The following is a 24,708-nucleotide window of genomic DNA, read 5'->3' as shown; positions in this document are numbered from 1 at the left end:
TGTGCTTGTTGACCAAATTCTGTAATTTAATTCTGAAAAAAAATGAAGCAATAATGCATTTTACAATCTTTCGTTATTAGGCAGTTGTAGCTCCTCCATAGAAACTGCAGTATTGATTATTGTGTGGGTGTTTTGAGCACTTTACAGTAAACCTTTTTTCTTTCATGCTGTGGTATGTAACAATAAATATGATTGTTGCCTTTCTGGGTGTTAATTACTGTTGGAAGATTCTTCCTGGCCTCAATCCCAACCTTCAACAAGACATTAAAAATCCCAATTTCTTTATAACTACATACATACAGAGCTTCAATGGTTTAATATTGATGACTTGTAGGCAACCATATTAGTTCAGGACAATTAAATACAGAAAGCCCTCAACTTACCATTTTTTTCTAGTGACCATTTGAAGTTATGGCATCAAAAAAAGGCAACTTATGATCATTTTTCACACTTATGAACGTTGTAGTATCCCCATGGTCACATAATCAAAATTCAGGCATTTGGCAACTGGCACATATTGATGACAGGTGCAGTGTCCTGGGGTCATGTGATCATGTTTTGTGCCTGACAAGCAAAGTTAATGGAGAAGCCAGATTTATTTTACAATCATGTTACTAACTGCAGTGACTGACTTAACCAATGTGGCAAGAAAGGTCGTAAAATTAGGCAAAACTCACTTAATTGTGTCGCCTAGTAACATACATTTTGGGCTCAATTGTGGTTGTAAGTCAAGGACTAGACTCAATCTATTCTTGCCAAGTACATGAAATAACATACTACAATGTGCCAATTAATAATGTGTGTGTGTGTGTGTGTGGATGGTGTCCACATCTTTATGGTAACAGTAAACATTTTTATTGTACTAAATAAGTCATGTTTACTTTTCTGGGAAAAATCCACTACTTACAAAGATGTTCTTCAAATGTTCCAGTAAGGAAACTTCAAATGAAAGCACAGCATGCACTTGAATTGTTTAAACTGTTTAAAACTTGACTATAGCAAGAATATGTCTTTATTGTTTAAAGGGTTCTTTTCTGGCTTTCTAGTATACTTTGTGCCACATCTTAACAAATATTTTATAACTAATTAAGGCAGCAGAGATAAATGGAGTGGAATGTACCAATTATCCAAAAGTTTGGAGGTAAACAAAAAGAAGTTGGATTGCACCTCTTAAGAATACAATTCTTGGATTTAATTCAAAATCAGGACAGGAAGTTTGAAGCAAAATACAACCCACAAAAAAAAAACCCCTAACAGACATAGTGCCAAAAATGATATTGGGCCATAGTTATTGAGTCAAATCTATTATTTCCATTTAACCTTTTAAGAGAACTGATAAATTATCAGTTTATCACGTCCCAAACTCAATCTCAAATTTAATCACTTGATACAGTAAAAAATATTTTTTGCTTCCTTTTGTCTGCACAATACGTTTTTACTATAAAATTCTACTCATCCAACAGACCAGAGGGTCCATTTCACACATGTATTTTAAAACAGAAGTGGCACAATTAAGTCCTAATGAGAATTGTGATAGCTTTTCATACAAGATAAAGAGTCTCAATAATTTTGGTACAATTCTTACACCCAATTTGGTTTGGAAATTATAATTCTGTAGTGTGTATTAGCACAATGCTCGAGAAACTATTTTTGCGGAACATTCCTAACTGAATAATCCAATTTTAATACTGTTTTTAACAAAGCCAAGAAGCAGCAGAGCGAAACTGGAACGGAGTATGACAAAAACGTGGTGCTGTATGAACATTAAAAGATAACTAAAGACTAGCTGATCCAAGTAATATTTCAGACTAACTAGATTACATTTAAGACTAATAATATAGCTGGAAACAGAACACATATTTAAAAGATGTATCTAGATAATATTTTTTCTGTTTCGTTTTGGGAAAAGATATTAAGATACTGGAATTCCTACCACACTTGTAAATGTTCTCACAAAAAAGTATCTGTTAATATAGGACTAAAATCTTTATTACTTAAAATTCCAGTGGTTTTGTTTATTGATTTTTCAAAAAGTGGACTATTTAAAACCACTATGATTTTCAGAAAGGATGAAAAGTACAAAATAAGCATCCTTTTTGATTTGCCAATTCAAATAAACTGAATGAGGGGGAAAAAAAGGGGGGGGGCTTTTAATGCAGAAATGGAGAATAACTTTCTGAAGCTGAGGCTCTTTAAGTCCCAAAAGAGATCCTCTAAGAACTTAGTAGGAAATGGTGGCTTTTAAAGGAAAGAGTATAAAAGGATATTCTTTAAAGCCTACTATATGTAGTTTAAACATAATCTATCAATTCTGATCTTCAATCCATAGTTAGAAGTGAAAATTAAACTCGGCAGGCAGTACAAGCATTAATTAAACTGAGTTTTTACAGATTCTGGTTGAGGCAGTTCAATTCTGTAAAAATCTGTGCCTTTGGTTTCCCTCTGCTGTGTCTTGTCCAGACGACTGAGTTAGCTTTTTAAAAATTAAATTTGTGGTATCAGCTACCCAAAAGAAATGATCATTACAAAATGGATACTTGTTCCTGCCTGAGGCACTCGGCATGAGTGGATTCAGACTCTCAGGTATTTTCTTCAGTTTAAGATAAGGCTGGAGACAGAGCACATTTTTTATGTTCTCAGATTGAAATGTTTCTAATAAATTGGATGGACAGACAGAATACTGGAAAAATATTGAAAACCTCCCATGTGGATTTTAGACTCAAGCAGATAAGGTCTGAACCTGTTGCAGATTCCCCCAATATAAAGGAAACATTTTCCTTGAAAAAAGCCCTGTTAACTCCGGAATCCAAAGATGCCTTTGATATATCCTGTAAGACCACTCTTTGCTTTCTGCTCTACTTTATCTTCTAGGGGTGGGAAAGTGACGTGGTTGAGAGCCAGATCAAAAAATAAAGGCTTGCATGGAATTGGCTGGAATTCTGGAGGAAAATGCACCAGGCTTGCTTGCTTGCTGACAAGAGAAGGATCCAGGCAGAAAATCTCAAATCGTTCAGAAAGTGGCTTGATAAAAAAGGAAGATAAACAGAACAAAAATTAGTTCATTTGGACGATGTTTGTTACTTACCCCTCTAGTTTAAAGTTTCTCAATCTGCACATTTCCCTAATAAATGAACTTCAACTTCCTCAATTCCACGGCCAGCATGGCTATGGTTGAGAAGAAATGAAGTCAACACATCTGAAACTTGCCACAGCTGGAAAACCTAGGTCTAGTCTAATTCCAGAAATATTTGACTTTCTGGATAATGCATTCAAGGCAATGAAGTACCGTATTTATCGGCGTATAACACGCACCGGCGTATAACACGCATTCCCCATTTTAACACAAAAATTTGAGTAAAAATTTTTTTCATTAAAAATAAATGACTTGGAAGCTCGGAACTTAATGTTGGATTAAAATTTATAACATTAGAACATGAATTACTTCCCCACCCTCTTCTGTCACATCATTTTCCCCCCTCTGATCCCCCTGTACCACCTAATCCCCCCCCCAGATCCACCTGTACAACCTAATCCCCCTGTACCACATAGTCCTGATACCACCTGTACCATATAACCCCACCCCCCATATCACATACTCTTTCCCCCTGCGCCACATAACAAGCCCCCCCCACATAAACCCCTATTTCTATATGTTTTTGTTTTCACCACAGTACCTGGCCTGTGTCGCTAGCAGACTCAGGTTACTCTTTAATTGCGCTGACGAGTAACGTCCTCAGCGTAACGTCAGGGACGTCACTCGTCAGAAGTACGGTGGCCTCGGAGGGTCCTGAGGAGCAGCCTTTAAAACAGCAGCGCGGGCGGCTGCGGACTCACAGCTGATTGGGAGAATGCCGGCGCGTACACTTGGGACCAGAGAGCAGGCGGGCGGGAAGGTAAGCACCCGCAATGATGGAGAAAAAATACAGGCAGCGGGCGGCTCTCTGGCCGCTGCGAGCCGCTGCTGCTAGGATGGGGTTAAATCAGGCAGCGGGCGGCTCTCCAGCCGCCGCTTGTTCAATGATGGGGTTAAAGCGAACAGCAGGTGGCTGGAGAGCTGCCGCCACTGCTGCAAGGTAGGGGTTATATCAGGCAGGGTAGCTGGAGAGCCGCCGACGCTGCCATGAAATGGATGCTGCACTTCTATGAGTATCATGGGCGCTGGTGAATCAGCTGGAGCAGGCAGTTTGGGACCCGGCGTATAACACGCAGTATCGGCGTATAACACGCAGGCAGGGTTTAAGCTTGCAATTTTAGTTTTAAAACTGCGTGTTATACGCCGATAAATACGGTAGGTACATCCATTATGGATGTATGAATAGTTGCTGAGGAAACCTCAGAAAATTATCCAAATCTACTGTGGAAATACTAGAGAAAATTAAATGTAAGTATAAGTTTCTAGTGGAGCTGGTTAATATTAGGACTAAGCAATATTGATGCATTAAATATTATCACAAAGCTGTTCTTGAGAAACCCAGTTAGGATTAAGGTGATCCCCAACCTATAACCATTCGTTCAATCCCAGGTTGCAAAGGCACTGAATGAATGGTGGTTATGACTGGTTCTTGGACTTACAGCCATCCCAGCAGCTTGGTAGACACGACTGTGATTTGGATGCTTGGCAACACTTTTGCATTTATAAGCGCCCCATAACCACATGACTGCCCTTTGCAACCTTCCCTACCAGCTTTCCTATAAAGTTAATTGGGAAGCTGGAAGGGAAAGTTGCAAGTCATTGGGGTGTGTGTGTGTGTCAGTCTTCTACACCTGGACACCCTCCCCCAGCCGCTCTGGTCTTGTGCTGCACTGGCCTCTTGCACTGGCCCCTTGCATACATTCACAACACTCTCTACGCCTCCCTCGCCCTTGCTAACCTACATGGCACCATCCCTGATCCACACAAAGAGCTGGGAGATGGACAAATATCAGTCTCCCATATTCTTGATCAAGAGTGCCAAAATAGGAGAGCTACTACATGTAATATTTTTATAATATCATGCACCTAAATCTTCAATTTTCAAAAATCTTAGATTTTTGCCAAGCTCATGCTGTAAATCTTTTCTTTGAAATTATGCATAGGCTATGCATAGAAAAATGCACACAGAACACTCTCGTGATTCCTACAAATGTTTCTAATCTTTAGGGAGTTTACTAAATTTCTGGGTATTTTAAAAATTCTTCATTATTCTAATGTTAGCTTTGCAAAAACAAAGCAGCATAATTAAAGAGGCATTCTGTTGTTTTTTTCTGAATGCTGTTCTCCCTGATTATTCTTGAGCTTTTCCATGAAATCCATTGTTTTGTATGATACTATGCAAAACTTTCTAAATGAACAGGGACAATTAAATATTTCTGTCATCATATTTATGTAATTCAAATTATATACTGACACACTATAACATAAGAAATCAGGCTCCTTCTGAAATTGTGCTGTATACATGGAAAGTTGCTTACTTTGCCATCTTTGACCTGGGACGGAGATTCTGCCTCATGACTGTCATCAGCATCTGAAAGAATCCAGAGAAGTATTTGAGGAAAATGCATTTACTAGGAATTAAACCAGAAGAAGAACGTAAGGCTACATTTTAAAAATGTGAACAATGAAATTGTCTATAATTTATGCTAATGCTTATCTCCAATCTTTCTCCTTAAAATGTAAATGTTGCAATGATATCCATTTTTATCCTGTGCCAAAGCTAACTGTATAACCATTCCTTAATATTGTTGTATTTCACTGAAAGTTGCTTCTTGTGAGATAGGAAGGCATATAAATGAGATAGATAGATAGATAGATAGATAGATAGATAGATAGATAGATAGATAGATAGATAGATAGATAAACAGAGATAGAATATAGTACACTATTATAGAGAAGGGTCAAGGAATGGATGGTTCCAAGTCTGACACAGGAATGAGTATGCCATACATTCTTATGTTAAGTGAAGTGCATAAGCTTATGCTAATAATTTTAGATAAAAGTTAAGTTATACAGAAAAGGCTTTTGGCATCAAAGGAAAAAAAGTAACATATTTGAGCAAATGAATAGATGACAATGTTGAAATTTACAAGGAGCAACACATCAGAAGAGAGAACAGACTTCAAAAGGAGCTTGCCTTCAATCTCTAAGGTACTTATGGCTCTGAAGAACATCAGAAGTTAATTATCTTGGTGGCAGAATTCTAGTTAGAAAGGAGGCATTTTAGGTGTGAAAGGATGAACAGAAGTGGACAGAATATGCAGCAGTGAAGGCAATAGGTGAACAGATCATAAACCAATATTATCTAAGAGTCAAAACTTTATCTTCCCAATGGTCTACAGAAATCAATACAGCTTGACAGGGCAGTGAATATAAAAAATTGGATTGTGGCAAAGATGTTTTAAAGTCTAATTTATGACTTTAATTTGGACTGAGCCAATATTTCTTCCCTATCAGCTATTGGGGCAGTATAAAATGATTACTTTTTCTTTCCATAATCGCCCAGTCAAGCCACTGAAAAAATAAAACTATAGAACCACATGTTAAAACAAAGGCAAGTCCTTCATAGCCACTCCTGCCTTCCATTCTGAAACGTTGGCAGACCCTGCCTCTTGAATCTTGAAAGCATTTCCCAATGAATACTGTGTATGTGGGAATCTGGAAAGCCACTCACCTAATATGGCAGCTGCTTGCAAGGAGTATTTTTCTGCATTTACTTGAGTAATCAGATCCTGAACATCAGGTAGCTCCTATATAATTCAGACCAATTCCACAAAAGACATATACTTAGTAGTTTCATTTTTGCTCAGTTCATTCCCCCCCCCCCCAAAAAAAACTAGATTTGCTAATGTTTCTTTCTTTTTCATTGTTAGGAAGATAAAAGGAGTATTAAATACATATGCCCTTTTGAATTGCCAAATACAAATATATGTGGTATAATGACAATTCTCTTTCTCATTCTCTCTCTCATACACACAGACACATTGTCTAATGAGAGACAAATCCAAAGTTTGATTTTATAGTCTTAAAAATGGGCAATCGGTCATAAATTTGTTTCAAAAAATGAATCAGAACTGTGCATTACAGTTAGCAGATTGTAATCAATTTAAATAAGTGGAATAGCTTGCCTCCAGAAGTTGTGAATGCCCCAACACTGGAAGTCTTTAAGAAGATGTTGGATAGCCATTTGTCTGAAACGGTATCGGGTTTTCTGCCTAGGCAGGGGGTTGGACTAGAAGACCTCCAAGATCCCTTCCAACTCTGCTATTGTATTGTATTGTAAATATGTACGCCCTCCATTACATCACCTTAGAACTCTGTTAATATAACTTGTTTCCTACCTTTAAGTTGCTTTTTTTAGTCCCAGCTTGAGCCTGAACTTCGGTGGCGTATTTCAGCACTCGATCATACAAAACAAGAGCTTCGCTCCATTTTTTCACCAGGACATATGACTGGGCAATAAAAAAGCATCTAGGAGGAACAGAAGACCATACCAAGTAAACTATGGCTCAACCAACAGTTTAAGTATCAATTAACTGTTTAAATATCAACTCTCTATGACGGGTGTTAAACTCGCGGCCCATGGACTGGATGCATCACATGCTGGCCACCCCACCCCTGATATAGTGAAGGGGAAAAGTTGCAGTATGTCACGTGATGACATGAGTTTGACACCCCTGCTCTGTGAGCACAATTTTCTTGAAACTATTCACACCCTGTCTTTCCTACTTTACATCCTCCTCTCTGAACTGCCTGGAGGTACTATGTCAGGAAGGGGAAGAAACAATGAAATTGTTGTTTCTACAGAAATAACTGGAACATTTCCTACAATTCTGAACTCACTACAGGTAGTCCTCGACTTACGACCACAATTGAGACCAAAATTTCTCGTTAAGTGAGTTTTGCCCCATTTTATGACCTCTCTTGACTCAGCTGCTAAATGTATCATTGCAATTGATAAGTTAATAACCTGGTTGTTAAATCAACTTGGCTCCCCATCAACTCTGCTTGTCAGAAAGTCGCAAAAAGTGATCTCATGACATGGGGACCCAGCAATGGTCATAAAATGAATCAGTTGCCAAGCATCTGAATTTTGATCACATGACCGTGGGGATGCTGCAAAGATCGTATTTATGAAAAATTGTCATAAGTCATTTTTTTTCAGTGCCACTATAACTTTGAACGGTCACTAAATGAGTAAGTCAAGGACTTTTTTTACTCGGTTTCTTGTCCTGCTATCTCCTCAGTTCTCCATTTTGGATGTATTATAATAGTCAAAGGACTTTTCAAGTCATATAAATGTGGCTTAAAAAAAGAAATCAAAATGGGAAAAGTGGCTCCAAATTCAGTGTGTTTCTACTTGTATATATTTCTATGAAGTTCCTTTTTATGATCTGGAATCTCTGTCTTCCTTATTTATTCTGCATGTATTATAATGACACCTCCAGGGTAATGAAAAGTAGCAGAAATAACATCTACCACTATCACAAATATTCATGGAATAGCACAAATATCTTTTCTCTTGGCACTCATTAAAGTATTGTTGTATGACTGTGATTGCTTAACTGTGACTAAATAAGTAACTTTGTTTGTTTGGGAATTACCGGTAAGCCTTATACACCAAGGTCTTTATTCCTATTTCCTTCAGGTAGCTTTTATCTTCTTCTAGGCCAGGAAGTTGTTGCAATTCTGCCAGATTCTTCAGTGTGATCAAAATGAGAAGACAAAAAAAAGCCCTTAAATGTAAATAAACTTCACAACTAACAGTATAAATAAATATTTAATCCAATTAAATAAATTTGACAGTGGTAAACCAAAAATAATTTCATTTACTTTAATTAGCACTATTTGCTTAACAAATCGATACAATAGTACAGAAATGAGCAAATAGTGTAATCTCTTTACAAGGTAACACCCTTTTTCTGCTGTCCCAAAAAATAACCTGTAATTATTAAAATTATTTAGGAAGATTTTTTTTGTGTGATCCTTAAAAGTAAGGTATATGTTTATTATATTTAGTGATCATGAAAATATTATTTTGCATAAAGCAAAATTTCAGAAAACCTCTTTATTTTCAACACTTCTACCCTTTTTTAAATGGAAAAATAGGTTCTGATGCGACCAATTTGCATGCCCTGTCTGACCTGCACCTCCATTTTAATATCCCACCTTTTCCCCATCTACTTTGCAGTCACCTTGCTAGAGATAAAAGAAAACTGGAATCATACGCCTCTCCCTTCCACTGCTAAACCACTTACATGCTTACCTGTAAGATGATGTCATAAAGGCGTATCAAATCCTGAGGTCGAGGAACACGCTTGCCATCTTCCTCGGGCTGCTGCTGACGAAGGAGTGCCTTCTGTAGTGCCTTTGCCATGCTCTCATTGCGCTTGATTGCTGTAGACAGCTTGATGTAAGTCAGGTAACTAGAAAGCAGAGTATTAAAAACTGCATATTACTAAAAGTCACTTCAGAATCATTTGAATAGATACAAAGCTGCTAATAGATGATGAGCTGGGCAGTCAAGAGAGTGAGATGACACCCAAGCGGTCCCACTATTTGTCCTGAATGATTTTAACCTTAGAGTCATGCATTTCTAGAAAGGCTCTTTACCTGTGCAGATACTGAATATTAGTGACTTTTCCAGAATCTATTTCCAAAGAATGATCCCGCTGCTTCTGTAGGAAACAAAACATTAGGTGTAATTTATTTATTTTAGAAAATAATGTTTGGATGCAAAGAAAACTGTGGGATGGGTGCAATTTATTATAGCTTCACAAAGGATCATGTAGGACCTAGCATCAAAGAGTTCTTCAAGCAGACTCAGTAATGATTTTATTTATATCCTGCCTTTCTAACCAAAGGAGAGTCAAATGCACAAAACTTCTACTTGATGGCCCACCTGATCTGGCTTCAGCTCTTCACGAACAGCTTGTATTGCATCCCGACATTCACTCAGTAAAGATTCAAACAAACGTTCTTTAGTTTCTTCTTCTTCTGCCTAAAATAAAGTAGTACAGAAAAATATATAATCTTTTCAATCACTGCTACATTTCTGCTGAAATCAAGAGAGAATACAATTTATATTTAACAACTGCACCCAGTGAGTCTTACCAACCATGTTGTATTATATGCAACATTAGTGAAACTTTTATTACTTAGTGATAAACTGTGGAGATTGTCTATTGTTTTATATATCTATGATATAACAGAAGGAGCACAATTGACCTCTTCAGATTACAAAAAACAACCCTTCCACAGTGATTCTGTTAATATTTCCTAAATTTAATACAATGTGAAGCAATAAACAAAACCAATGTCTTCTACTTCATACAATCATGGCATAAAATAGGGCAGGGAGAATATTGGCAAGAACACCCAAAATCATATATTATTGGGTAAAGAGTTCCATCTCATATACTTTATCAATAAGCCACACTATGAACTCCCTCTATTTTGTTTTGGAATTTTCTAAAATGCGATTCCTATTCTAATGTTTAAAACTGCAATTTATTACCACCAGATTTAGGAATCTTTGTTGTTAACCACCAAGTTTTATTTGCTCTTTCTCCCATTTTAAAAAAAAACCTTCAAAGTCAACAGTGCTATTTTCTGTGACAGATTAAGGACAGGAAACTAGTTTTCCTGTTTAGTAATATAGGACTGGGAAGAAACGTTCCCAAAGTTAGAATAGCCTTAGTTATTCATTAGCATTTAATCTCTTTTGTCAGATTAAAATTACTTAAGATCCATTGTTTAAAGATTATGTTTTTGGATATATTCTACTGTTCAGTTATTTAGAATTTTGACTACTCTGAGCAGATCTCCAGAAAAAATGCTGGAATATGAGATTCACAATTTTAGGACAGATTTTATTTTTTTAAATTGCTTGAAAGAACATTGTTTTAATGTATTTTTTTAATTCCTCTAATGTTTAACTGGATTAATACAATTTTAAAATAAGTCTCTAATGTTCAAAGAACTCAGGAAAAGTTAAATTTTTTAAATGTGAATAATCAGAGACAGGTCAGACTAGTTTCGTTGGTCCACCTCTGTGGCCATTTCAACTTCAAACATGCAAAGGGGAAATGCCAGAATAGTAATGCTGAAACAAAAGGAAATGAGATGGAGATTTATTATTTTACTCATATAAAAATGAAGTTATCTTCCTTTTCTAACGCAATTATTCATCTTCTAACACAGTTATTCATCTTGAAGGGAAGAGTTAGAAAATATTCAGGATTTTGTGGGATATACTGCTTTGATTCATTCCCAAGTCACAGGAAAGAGACTGCACCATAGCACATGAATTAAAACTTTGAAAAATTATAATAACATAAGAGTTAAATAACAGCATGTTACTCAATAATCCAAACTGAGAGTACAATGTTCTTGGACAAGATTAAGAGTTTCGACAAGTAGCTTAAACTTCGTAGGTCACAAGCTGTTAACTCTTTTAAATATAGAGTTTATTAATTTCAATTTTCTGCTTGGAAAAACACCGAAAGCATTATTTGTTCACATGTCCCAGGGTGATGTTCACAATTATTACCATCTCTGTAAACTAAGAGTAAATCAGGATGGCCCAGTCTTATCCCATTGCATTATTTGGTGGCAAATAGCCAAGTGACAGCTGTGTTCTTATTATTTCTTGCCATGAATTATTACCCCCATTACCTAGAGCACTCACTGTAATGTATCAATAAGCAGGTTCTAAGAGTCTTTTACACAAAGAAGCTGAGTACTTCTTTTTCATTTTATTTTGTTAAATTGCTCATTTTCACAATACCCTATTTTGGATTTTTTTTAAAAAAATTGAATTAATTTTCAATGTTTATGATGGCAATAAAATAAACTGAACTGGCATGATGTCTTACCCAGATTCAATGACTAATGAATTTAAATACATAACAAATTATATATAAATTTTCTCCTTTATATAGAAATTGGAATATAATAGTGTAGCTACCAAGTTCACGTGACCATAGGACCCTACTTAAGAGTTTACTTACTTGAGTTATAGCTGCTTCAGTATCTCCCAATCCCAACAGAAAGATTCTCACTTTGTCTATTTTCACAGGCACCGTTCTTCCCCTCCATTCCACCTCACTCATAGTAGCTGCCTGTTTTGCTCGAGTCTGTGTGATTAATGACTAGAAAACAGGGAAGTTTTGGTTTGGCACTCTAATGAAAAACATTTATTTCTCACAACACATGTCTCTCACTATAATGCAATAAGTAATATACAACTGCAAACTATGAAAGTTTAACTTTCAAGTTATTGCAATCACAAATCATGCTTATTTTATAGCCAGCTTTACCATGAAGACAGGGAATAACCGGAAAACGTACTTAAAAGTGATTTTATACATACAAAATTAAAAAGAAACCTTTGCCTCAGATTGAAAGATCAATCAAGGTTGTTGGGAAGCATAAGGTCTTGGGGACACTGTGATATATTTCAAAGATTTCCAAAAGGGTAGTTCTTGGCAAACATGGACATAACTGATTCACTGGATGGCCTATTGAAGTGGAGGAAAGGCTGGAAGTTTGCTTTAGGTGTCCTCAAATACAGAAAGGCGAGTTTGAAAGCATTTTAGTATAAGATTTTAAGCATGGTGCCATAATACTTAGTGGAGTGCAAGGTTTTTCTGCAGCTCCAAACTACATTCAAAGCATACATACTGTGTGCTTACCTACATACTCCAAACTACATACAAAGCATTTCTAGGACAAACTCCTAGGGGGGACTATTACTACCAAAAATGTGTAAGCCTCACAAATAAATGTATGAAGGGCACTGTATGAAGTTGTATATATGAAGTTATTGGCAAGAGAGTGGAAAATGAGAAATGTATTGTTCAATCTCAATTTCAATCCACAAAAGTACAAGCTTTAAAATGACAAATTGTTCTATTAGCAGTTGCAATGAACAGATAAAATACTAGCTCAAATTCTATGTCATGTAAAGATGACATTAAACTATGCAGCACATTGCTTTTTCAACTGCAGCCTAAATACTTCCTGTCTTTTAAAATACAGTGGACAGCAGTACAAGAGTGTTTACATGCAAGAACTAAATTTCTGCTGCAATTTATATAATTTGCAAAATGGCACAATCACACAAATGGTACCATTTGGGGCAGCACAAAAATGATAATTTTTAATATTAAACAAATGAATTAATCAGATTAGGGGAAACAAAGGAAATATTTTTAGAACTACCCACAAGGAAGACTCAATGGTTCCACCACAAAACCGCGGTCGACTAAAGCGCGCTTGACGAAACCGCGTACCTGACGTCATCACAGCACGACGAAAAAAGCACGCTGTGAGCGGTAAAGCTAAAATTAACGCGTAAACCTAAACCTAACCCCCCAAACCTAACCCTAAACCTAACCCTTAACCTAACCCTAAACCTAACCCTTAACCTAACCCTAAACCTAACCCTTAACCTAACCCTAAACCTAACGCTAACCCTTAACCTAACCCTAACCCTAACGCTTAACGTAACCCTAAACCTAACCCTAACCCTTAACCTAACCCTAACCCTAAACCTAACCCTTACCTTTACGTGAATCGGCTTGCTTTAAAAGCGCTTTTTAAAGCGCCCTTTTTTCTCTGCGGTCGTCGTTGTCGCGCTGCTGATGACGTCAGCGACGCGCTTTAATCGGGCGCGCTTTAGTGGACTGCGGTTTTGTCGTGCCATGGACTCAACATTATTTAAACAGATAGTATTTGATTTACAGAAGATGAATTTTGATTGTACAATTATTAGTTTCCCATTTCTCCTGTTATTCTTCACAGAACCAGAATCTGTGGTCCTCTGGGTTTTTTTAAACGGCAATTCTAGTCACCTCTGCTGATGTGACAGTGGAGAGTTACAGGTTTCTTAACTCTATGATCTGGTTAACATTTAGCTTTTGTGTTTTTAAAATAATTTCAAAGTATTATTTTGTAAGATAATTTTGAACTTTGGGTTTTTACATTGTATTTTAAATTTCTTTTAAAAGAAAAGTGTCAGCCATATCAGCTAAAATCAGGCATCAGTAGCGATTCTTCCAAAAGGGAAAAGTGTGAGATTAATTACCTCTAGTTTTTCAGCAAGGAGCCCTTCAGTGCCTCCAGTCCTCAGCCTCATTTGCATTAGCTCACTAATAGCAGACTGGTCACCTAAGAAATAAGGGACAGAATTCAATTAGCCTGTCATCCAGCACAATTTCTCACTTAACAAAAAACGCACTACATTACCTCCCACAGACCCATTAGATCTCACAGGGTTGGCCTCCTCCGGGTGCCATCTACCAGCCAATGCCACCTGGCTATTACCCAGGGGAGGGCCTTCTCTGTGGCAGCTCCGGCCCTCTGGAATGAACTCCCCGCAGGGATTCGGACCCTCACCTCTCTCCAGGCCTTCCGAAAAGCCGTCAAAACCTGGCTTTGCCGGCAGGCCTGGGGGTGATGAGTTCCCTCCCCTCTCGACATGTATGGTTGTGCGACTGTTGTTTACTTTTATTATTTGTATTTTGTCTTTTTATGTTCCACTTTTTCTCCCTTGAATTGTTCGCCGCCCTGAGTCCTCCCGGAGAAGGGCGGCATACAAATAATAAAATACAAATACAAATACAAAACTTCAAGAAAGCTCACAACACAAAGGATGGTAGCATCACAACTGCATGTATTTTAACCTATTTAAATAGGCAGAAATGTGCAAAAAACTAAGAGCATCAGTATATAGTTAGCTGCTCTCTATATGTCACACCAAAAATCTTAGAAGGGCTAAGCATATCCAAATTGTGTATTTATCATTCATTCATCATCATCATTTATTATATTTATATGCCGCCCTTTTCCCCCGAAGGGGAATCAGGGCGGCTGACAAATCAAATCTGGGAAGGGGGGGTACAGACAAAAAATAAAAACAAACATGACAAAACACAACTTAAAACACACAACAGTCATACCATTCGAGACGGGGGCAACAGCTCTTTAGCCCCAGGCCTGTCGGAACAGCCAGGTTTTAATGGCTTTGCGGAAGGCCTGGAGGGTGGTGAGGGTTCGAATCTCCACGGGGAGTTCGTTCCAAAGGGTCGGAGCAGCCACAGAGAAGGCTCTCCTCCGGGTGGTCGCCAGTCGACACTGGCTGGTGGATGGAATTCGGAGGAGGCCTAATCTGTGGGATCTAATCGGTCTAGTGGAGGTAATTGGCAGCAGGCGGTCTCTCAAGTACCCAGGTCCAGTACCATGAAGGGTTTTATAAGTGACGACTAGCGCCTTGAAGCGTATCCGGAGACCAATAGGCAGCCAGTGCAGCTCGCGGAGGATAGGTATTACGTGGGTGAACCGAGGTGCACCCATGATCGCTCGTGCGGCTGCATTCTGTACAAGCTGAAGTCTCCGAATGCTCTTCAAGGGCTGCCCCATGTAGAGCACGTTGCAGTAGTCTAGTCTAGAGGTCACAAGGGCACGAGTGACTGTTGTGAGGGCCTCCCGGTTCAGGTAGGGACGCAACTGGTGCACCAGGCGAACCTGGGCAAATGCCCCCCTGGTCACAGCCAACAAGTGGTGTTCAAAAGTCAGCTGTGGGTCCAGGAGGACTCCCAAATTGCGAACCCTGTCTGAGGGGCGTACTGTTTGACCCCCCCAGCCTGAGAGATGGAAAACTTGGCCAATTAGTAGGAGGGAAACACACCAGCCACTCGGTCTTATCCGGATTGAGAACAAGCTTGTTAACCCCTATCCAGTCCCTAACAGCCTCCAGGCACTGGCACATCACGTGAACCGCTTCATTGAGTTGGCACGGGGCGGAGAGATACAGCTGCGTATTGTCCGCATACTGATGGTATTTTATCCCGTGCCGTCGAATGATCTCACCCAGTGGCTTCATGTAGATATTAAACAGGAGGGGTGACAGGACCGAACCCTGCGGCACCCCATAATTCAGGGGCCTAGGGGTCGATCTCTGCCCTCCGACCAACACTGACTGCAACCTGTCCGAGAGGTAAGAGGAGAACCACCGTAGGACAGTGCCTCCCACCCCCACCTCCCGCAGTCGTCGCAGAAGGATACCATGGATGGTATCGAAGGCCGCTGAGAGGTCAAGGAGCACTAGGACGGAGGCATAACCTCCATCCCTGGCTCTCCAGAGATCATCGATCAATGCGACCAAAGCGGTTTCCGTGCTGTAGCCAGGCCTAAAACCCGACTGGAAGGGATCTAGATAATCAGTTTCCTCCAAGGACCGCCGGAGCTGAAAGGCCACCACTTTCTCAACAACCTTCCCTACAAAGGGGAGGTTGGAGACTGGACGATAGTTGTTTAACACGGCTGGATCCAAAGATGGCTTCTTCAGAAGGGGTCTCACCACCGCCGGCTTTAGAGTGGGGGGAAAGAACCCCTCCCGAAGGGAGGCGGTAACGACCGCCTGGATCCAGCCCCGTGTCACCTCCCTGCTGTTAGCGACCAGCCAGGAGGGGCACGGGTCCAGTACACATGTGGAGGCACTTACAGCTCCCATGGCCTTGTCCACGTCCTCAGGGGTAACAGCTTGAAAATCAATCCAGTGATGTCCTTCCAGATTCTCCCCTGGTGCCTCGGCTAGCTCTGCGCAATTGGAGTCCAGGTCCGTCCGAAGCCGAGCAACTTTATCCACGAGGAATTGGACGTAATCCTCAGCTCTGCCTTGCAAAGGATCGCCCGTATCCCTCCTGTTTAGGAGGGAACGGGCGATCCTGAACAAGGCGGCTGGGCGCGACTCAGCGGAAGCAATCAGAGAGGCAATGTGTGTCCTTTTTGTCGTCCTAATTTCCCAAAGGTAAGCTCTGATGCTGGATGTTAAAAGCGCTCGGTCTGACTCGGACTTACTGGATCTCCAGCGTTGCTCTAGGCGTCTCTTTCGGCGCTTCATCTCCCGGAGTTCCTCAGTAAACCAAGGAGCCCTCCTGGATCCACTGCCTTGGATCGGCGGTAAAGGCGCAATCCGGTTAAGAGCCTCTGTCGCTGCTGAATTCCAGGCAGCGACCAGAGTCTCCGCCAGACTGCGGACGAGGGTATCAGGAATAACTCCAAGCTCCGTCTGAAAGTCCAAAGGGTCCATAAGGCGCCTGGGGTGGAACCACCTAATCGGTTCCTCCTCCCTACAGTGGGGGTTTGGTCTCCAAAAGTCAAGCCTCAGTAGGTAGTGGTCCGACCATGACAGGGGCAAGATCTCATTACCCCTCAAACCAAGATCACAACTCCACAGCTCCGAGAGGAATATGAGGTCGAGCATATGGCCCGCCGAGTGAGTCGAGCCCCGAATTACTTGGGTCAAGGCCATGGCTGTCATGGAAGCCATGAACTCCTGCGCTCCATCAGAGTGTTCGCCGAGCGAAGGCAGATTGAAATCCCCCAGAACCATAAGCCTGGGGAACTCAACTGCCAGCTCAGCTACTGACTCGAGGAGCGAGGGGAGGGTTGCTGCAATGCTGTTGGGAGGCAGGTACGTTAACAGCAAACCCACTTGACCCTTGAGGTCCAACTTCACCAGCAAGGACTCACACCCGACAAGCTCCGGAGCAGGGATCCTATGAGGTACTAGAGACTCTCGGATAACAATAGCCACACCCCCACCCCTTCCCTGGGGTCGCGGCTTATGAAGCACCTGAAAGCCCTCTGGGCACATCTCTGTGAGGGGGACTCCTCCCTCCGGGCCCAGCCAGGTTTCAGTAATACATGCCAGGTCTGCCCTCTCGTCTAAAATTAGGTCCCGGACGAGGGGAACCTTGTGAACTGCAGACCTGGCATTTAGCAACAGCAGCCTGAGACCAGGGTCCTGATTACTCGCGCCATCTGGCCTTGGAGTGGGACTCATAGGGCCGGAAGGAGGGATCTCTGTAACGTAGCGAGCCCTCCTTCCCCGGTAATGGCCAGCCCTAAAGTCCCCGCCATATCTGCCCCTCCCAGTTAAGACCGTAATGCTCCGGCCCACTCCCGTGTCCATAGTCCCTCCACCCACCCCCATAGCCCCCGCATTTCCCAACAGGCCCTTCGAATCAATCATCCTGAGATTGGAACAGGCACAGGTCCCCCCAACACTTCTGCAAGCACTCAGTGTGGGGGAACCCGGTTCCCATCCCAATCTCGCTCACACACTGAGACACTCACTCACTCACACCCCCACAAAAAATTTAAAATACAACAATATAATATAAAAAGGGGATTACACAGTTAAAAGTGTGGGATCATTCAATCAATACATACGTACCACATGCACTCCCCATACAAAAAAGAATTGCGCAGCTATTAAAGATGTGCAAATTCGAGTACAGTTCGTAGGTGGGTTTACAAAAAAGTCCAGTCCGGTGGACGGTGGAGTAGATGACGATTGTAAAAATAAAGGGCAGATGGAACGATGTCCCTGGAATGCCAAATTAAAACAGGAGGCAGTCCAAAGCCTCACCCCCCCCCCCCGTTTAATACTGTATATTTAAATATTAACATTTTGGTCTACAATATAGTATGCAAATCAAAGAATTGCCTTGGAGAGATGGGTGGGCATAGTTTAATCAATAAATAAAATTGTAATCTGCAGCAAAAGACGAAAATGTGAGGGAAGGTTTCTTAGCAGTCTTCCTTAAAAGTTGCATTTCTTTTTTCTTTTGCAAGAAGGAAAAGATGTTGCTGTTTTTTTATTTGGATATAAATGAAGAGAAAATGTTAAGAATCCCATTAATAGCTGTCACCTTGGGCATTTGCATTCTCTTCTCAAAAAGTATGAAAGCTTGGACTTGTTTGAATTAATATAAATACCACACTGAAAAATATTCTGCATTCAGTCTAACTAATGCATTAATTTCAGAGGCAATTGTATGAGAATAGTGAAGTCCCTGATGCTCGCTGAGCTTGGCTGCAGATTTATTGCAGATATTTCATTACCCACCTAAATAACATCTTCAGTGCTAGAAAGAGCGGGAGTTTGCTCTACGTAGCTTACCCTGTCAATGTTGGTAGGAGTGTAAAATTATTTCAATATATTTTTCTTCTTAATTTACTTACCAATATTATAAGCGCAATAACGAATATTTGGAGAGATTTCTTCCACACGCTGATTATATAATATCGCCTGCTCCTCTGTGAAAGCACTAGCCAGCTTTTCATAAATGGTTCTGCAAAAGGAAGGTTAAAAACAAAGTAATGAGTACTTTACAGTATTAAAAACCATTTCTTTCTATTTGAGGGGTTACTGTAAAAATACCGAGCTTTTAAGCTTTATCACTAGGAGGAGCAATGGACGCAGATAAAATATATATGTGGACACGGGTAAAGGCAGGGTGGAAGGTATAAAATTTATATGTGGATGTGGGTAAGGGCAGGATGGGAGGTGTTGGAAATGAAAAATGAAAGAAGTACTTGAGTTTAATGGCTTTATAGAAAGGTTTGGATATTTGGATAAAAAAGAGATAAATTAAAGGTTTGAATAGATAGATAAAGTAATGAGGCCCTTAGTTGGAGAATTCCATTTGACTAACTTACCTGGTTCCAATATAGTTTGAAATCCTGCAAGTAATAAAATAACTGAAATTTGGAATGAGGTACATTGTTTAAGATTTAAAGATGATGGGAAGCTGTGTTAATGTAGTGGGTTTATTGATTTTTCTTGTTTTTCTTTTTTTGTGTGTGCGTCTTGTTTTTATTTTTATTTTTTTATTTTTTACTATTTCTCTTTTTTTTTGTTTTTCCTTTATCTTTTATCTTTTAACTTTAAAGTTAGTTGGTTTTATTATACTCCAGTGCTTGATAAAGAATTATGCCGGGTATGGGACCTGGGAAGTCGTAAGGGGGTTAGGGAGGGGGGATTATAGGGGGGAGGGTGGAAATACAGTTTCAATTCTCAGAACAATAAGAATGCACTTGTATACTGTTGCTCTTTTCTTTTTTTTTCTTTTTCTCTTTTATTTTCTCTTTTTTATTATTATTATTTTTCTTAATTTTAGAGTAAAATATAAACTGAATAGATTAATGAATTGTAGAGATACACCAAAGTGAGGAGTAGAGGGAAAGAGGAGGGAGAAGTAAAGAGGGAGTGAGAGGGGAATGTAAGGAGGGTGAGATGGAGGGAAGGGGAGATGTCTGAGGGGGAAGGGAAGTAGAAGAGGGGAATGTTGGAGGGGAGAAATGAAAGTTGGAGGGAGAGAAGAAAGGGTGTATGGGGGATTGAAGTATTATGTTGCTTTTTATGGTGGATTTTTTTTTTGTTATGCACAGTATATAAGTGATTGTATAAAATGAAAATGAAAATGAAATAAAACAGTTTAAAACTAAGCTTTATCACTAGGCTACGCAGAAACAAAATTATTACATGGATTTTAAAAAGTTCATGAGAAAAAGACTGTTTATTTAATAGACAATGGACATAGAAATAAAAAAATTGAATCTCACTTGCACTTGTTGAAAGCCTCCATTGCTGCCTTCCATTCCTGATGCTCAAATCGAAGCATACCTGTGAGGTAAGCTGTGTATGCCTATAAGAAAAATGAAGATGCATGATAAGTAGTACAACTATGGTAGCCCACTGAATTTGAATTTTTCCATAGCTATCAGTAAATACCAGGAAATATACCAATATCAAGTATATTGGTATACTTGAAAACTCAAATAACTATGCAGATGTGCTATGGAATCCAGATTGTTATTACTACCTGGACAATATTTTTTTCGGACACCTGTCTAAAATGAAAATGTATGCAGATTACATGAATTGTTTTTCCACAGGAAATAGTAGTGGTGGAATATATTATTTAATATACATATTACTTCATATTAGATTAATAAGACATGCAAAGGTTCCATCAAAATATTCTGACCCTGAAACTGATTATTCTGAATGCAGAATAGCCTAATGAGTTTCAGGGACAGAGTCTCGTACAACCCAAATGGTCAGCATTTGAACCATAAGTTTTCATAAGGTTGGGTTTTTTCTTCCTCTTTTTTTTGCATATCAAGTAACACAGAAGGTTGGCCCTTCTGAAAATAGTGTATGAGTTGTGTCCAAACATACTGTCTTTTTTCTTTTCGTTTTTCTGTATTCTTCACTGGAACTTTTATTATCTACACTTTAGATCCAATTGTTCACTAAGAAATTAACTCTAGTACATTTTCTCTGCCTTCCTAGTTTTAAAAGCTAGTCCTAACCTGAGCTTCCAGCTTTGTCTTGGCATCCACACGGCTACTTTCACAGAGATGTTCCAGTTCCTCAGCATGTTTTACTGCTTTGCGTAGGCGAGATAACAAATGAAAACGTTTGCGTGGTTCTGTGTTGGCTTCTTGCTTGAGCTGCATTGCATAACTCCAGGCTCTTTCAGCATCCATAAGAATGAGGAGTAAATATCTATGGCATAAGAGCAATTAAAAATTATTCAAAGCACTTATAATTTCCCTTGAGAATTTCAACAGAAATACAAAATAAATGCATCTGTTCCTATACTTCTGCCCCAATCAGGCATCTTGTCTAAAGTCAATTTCAAAGTCCCTTTCTACCAAGTGATTGATTATATTTACATAACATCCTCTCTTCAGAATTCCTGGTGAAGGACATTTCCACAAGCCTTCTATCCTTACAATCCTGGGAATATCAAATTTGCCTTTCCTCATTTATTATCTTGATAGATTTTGAGAGTACATTTATATATACCTCAATAACATTCTAGAAGTACAGTATTTCTGATACTGTATCCAGAGGACATGCAGTTTGGACAACAGTGTAGCACTAAGTGCAAAGGAAAAATTTACCAGTCTCAATACTTCATTCTAGCACACTAGCAAAGACTGGAATGCTTATTATATGGAATCGAAACAACTTCAAACTAACTAAAATGTTTTAAAATACCTCCAGCATTTCTAAGTTTGCTTCCCGAACACAAAAGTAGTTTTCTTTGTAAAATAGCTGAATTTTTCTGAATGTAAAAGCGTTTAAAGGTACTAGGCAATTTATTTTATCAATGTTTCATATTTTAATACAATTTTAGAATTTGCTTAACCTCTCCTTTGTTCAGGATGCTGTTGCCATCTTTTTCTATAAGGACAGAAAAAAGCTAAAGAGACACAATTCCCATCTCCAACTCAAAAATGGAAGGCAGAAATAGCTTCCAGTACCTGTTGTCAGATAATAGCTCTTCTGTAATTTTTTTCCCTGTGAACTTGTGCCTATTTCCCATCTTGAAGTTAAGAGTTTTTCTGAGCCTCCTTAGTCGACGGGAGCAATAACCTCTTCAAGGGGTGAAGAGAAAAGAAATGATTAATTCTTATTCACAGTAATATTTACTTTCAATCTACTTTCCCTACCCTCCCATAAAAATGTCTCCAGAGAAAACACTGCTGCAAGCTATAAAATATGATAAGACAATGTAAATAATAACAGAAGACTCAAAGGAAGTCATTCAGAAAAGATACGATCATAGAAGACAGGCACCAAAGCAAAATAAGTCAATTTATGTATCAATTCTTAAAGTAAAATATGTAGCCATAGAAAAAATTGAGAAATTGGAAATTTCAACAATTTTTAAGCTAGGATTCTATTCATAAATTGATTGATAGCTGAACATCAGTGAAGTGGTATCTACATAAAATGTATCTTCAAAGTTATATGGATTGATGAGCATTAAGTTTCACTAGTGCACGTGTGCCAAAGGCGCAACTTACATGCCTAATGAGGTTTTTCAGGGAAGTGGTTTATGAGTAAAACCTGAATTACAAAAACTTTCTTAGCCTATTTGGATACAGTGTTCCAAGTTGTATGCTTTTATCCAATTATTGTGTACCAGGGAATATGTAGTGCATATGTAGTGTATGTGTGACTCATGCTGGTATATGCACTATGCAAGGATGAGTCATACATACATACACACACACACACAATTGGTTGATAGTGAGATGGGTTGCACAGAAATTTAAAAATAAAATAAACCAAAACAAAATATATGGTCAGAACTTTCCTAAAACTGAACAACAAAACCATGCTTAATTTTAAAATATACCACATTAAGTTATTAAATTCATGTGTGCCTGATTCCTAGTGATATTAAAGATAAAACAATTAGGATTGGTACCTAACTCATCATTCTACTTTTAATTCTAACCCATTCTACTTTTAATTTCTTCTCTAAAATCAGCTGCATCATTTGTAACTATTGAAATAAGCATTTTATTAATAAAAACAAAGGCATTTCTTGCTCCACTGTTAACTTCCATGACAATTCCTTGCATACCTGTATCTTTGAAAATCACCATGACGTAAGCCATGTTGCTGCTGTGATTCTTTGATAATCTGAAGAACTAAAAGACTTGTTAAGGAAACTTCCAACAATAAAACCTATAGAGTTAAATCACATAAAATATATTGTACATTTTATTATTTTACTATTTTTTCAAGTTCATATATAACAAGTTAGTGAGTTTCTGAGCAAGATTATAATGGAATACCAGCTAGATGACAAAGGTTTTCCTGCATTCATATTCTAAGCCTAAACCTTTCTATTGCCTGTTTGACTTTGGAATTAAACAGGTACAATTTTACTAACCCTGAAATATGTTATTTAAAACCTGATGGAATTTTAAAATAATGATTTACTACTGAACTCGGAAATTAATAGAAGTACTGCATACTGTATTTGCTATTAACTAGATTCAGTGGTAAGCTAATATAAATGTATTCCTAAATTTGGCTTCAAAATCACTACCTGAAGATAAGATATACAATCTGAGGAAGTCTAAAATTTCTAGAATTACAGATTAACATTGTATATCACTGTTGTGTCCACTAATTAAAGATGTAAAGTAATTATCATTAGAATCTTAACAAAATTTACAAAATTAACATTTCAGGTTCACATTATTTCTGTGTGGCATTTTATTTTACAATTGGACAGCATAACTTAACTGTACCACTCTCTAAAATGTGAATACGTTTTTGAAACTTGTTATCTGTTATATAAATTTCACATTATTATGAAAGATCTATAAACAGAAATATGGCTGCTTACTCAACAGGTTTCTGACATGGGACATGCAAAGACCTGATATTTTGCCTTCTCCACAAACATGCCTATATCTCCCTTAGGTTAATTCCACAAAAAGAAAGAAACAAGCGTAACTTTTCAGTTATGAGTTTAGTTTAAAAATCCTTTGTTTTACAAACCCGAGACAACCTGCGTACCTATTACCTATAAGATCCCAAACTTGGCTAATGAGTTAATTCCATGTAATGTTTTGCAAAAGAAAAAGAAAAAAAGAAATCCAGTTTCACATTGCAACTTAATTAATTGTAACACATCTCAGTGCTAAGGGAAGCCTGTAACCTCTAATATGCCTTGGACTATATATTTTTCCTCAATGTTAATTTCAGGGGAGGTCTCCACATCGATCGTCACTACCCGAAATTTGGGAAGACAAACCAGTTAGAAATTATACGTGAAGTTCGGACATTTCTCAGTGCAGAAGCCGAAGCCTGAGAAGGGCTCGCCCTTTGCCTTAAGTGACACGTCCCCATTAACGCTCTCCCCTAAAACGCGCCGGTAGGATACTCTCCAGGCCCAGGCTATCTCCGAGGCTGCCGGACTTGGGTTTTTCATTCTCCTTGTTATCCTCTAGGGCAGCCATGGAACTAGCGCCACCACTACCACTGGTACCACGGCCACCGGCACCGCCGCCGCTCCCGGCCACCTGCCGCTCGGCTGCCATCTTGAGCCTGTTCCGCTTGG

General features: G+C 39.0%; 1 protein-coding gene across 2 annotated transcripts; it reads right to left on the bottom strand.

Moving 5' to 3' along the window:
* On the bottom strand, positions 1-24,708 carry SRP68 (signal recognition particle 68). 2 transcript variants are annotated; one of them, XM_087709903.1, is made up of 16 exons: positions 24,532-24,708; positions 23,218-23,284; positions 22,106-22,219; positions 21,146-21,341; positions 20,393-20,475; positions 19,010-19,119; positions 14,064-14,146; positions 11,986-12,126; positions 9,876-9,974; positions 9,587-9,651; positions 9,240-9,399; positions 8,578-8,672; positions 7,315-7,444; positions 6,648-6,723; positions 5,452-5,504; positions 1-3,021 (listed from the first exon to the last, which is right to left on the bottom strand). In XM_087709903.1, exons 1-16 carry the CDS (start codon positions 24,686-24,688, stop codon positions 2,794-2,796), a joined length of 1,857 nt encoding a protein of 618 aa, XP_087566029.1. In that variant the 5' UTR covers positions 24,689-24,708; the 3' UTR covers positions 1-2,793. The 2 variants fall into 2 exon arrangements, with proteins under 2 accessions (XP_087566029.1, XP_087566030.1); XM_087709904.1 differs by having other exon boundaries at positions 23,218-23,276; positions 24,532-24,700.

Source organism: Thamnophis sirtalis, unplaced genomic scaffold (assembly GCF_051295495.1).
Source record: "Thamnophis sirtalis isolate CommonGarterSnake01/CBP01778 unplaced genomic scaffold, rThaSir2_p1.2 scaffold_3, whole genome shotgun sequence".
NCBI classification, from domain to species: domain Eukaryota; kingdom Metazoa; phylum Chordata; class Lepidosauria; order Squamata; family Natricidae; genus Thamnophis; species Thamnophis sirtalis.
Note: the sequence above shows the minus strand (reverse complement) of the source record. Positions and strands in the feature narration are given on the sequence as shown.

Coding starts and splice junctions, on each gene's coding strand:
- SRP68 (XM_087709903.1), bottom strand. CDS start 24,688: ATGGCAGCCGAGCGGCAGGTGGCCGGGAGCGGCGGCGGTGCCGGTGGC. Junction 23,285..24,531: donor AGATAGCCTGGGCCTGGAGA/GTATCCTACCGG, acceptor CAAGTCTTTTAG/TTCTTCAGATTATCAAAGAA. Junction 21,342..22,105: donor GAGCTATTATCTGACAACAG/GTACTGGAAGCT, acceptor CTTATGCCATAG/ATATTTACTCCTCATTCTTA.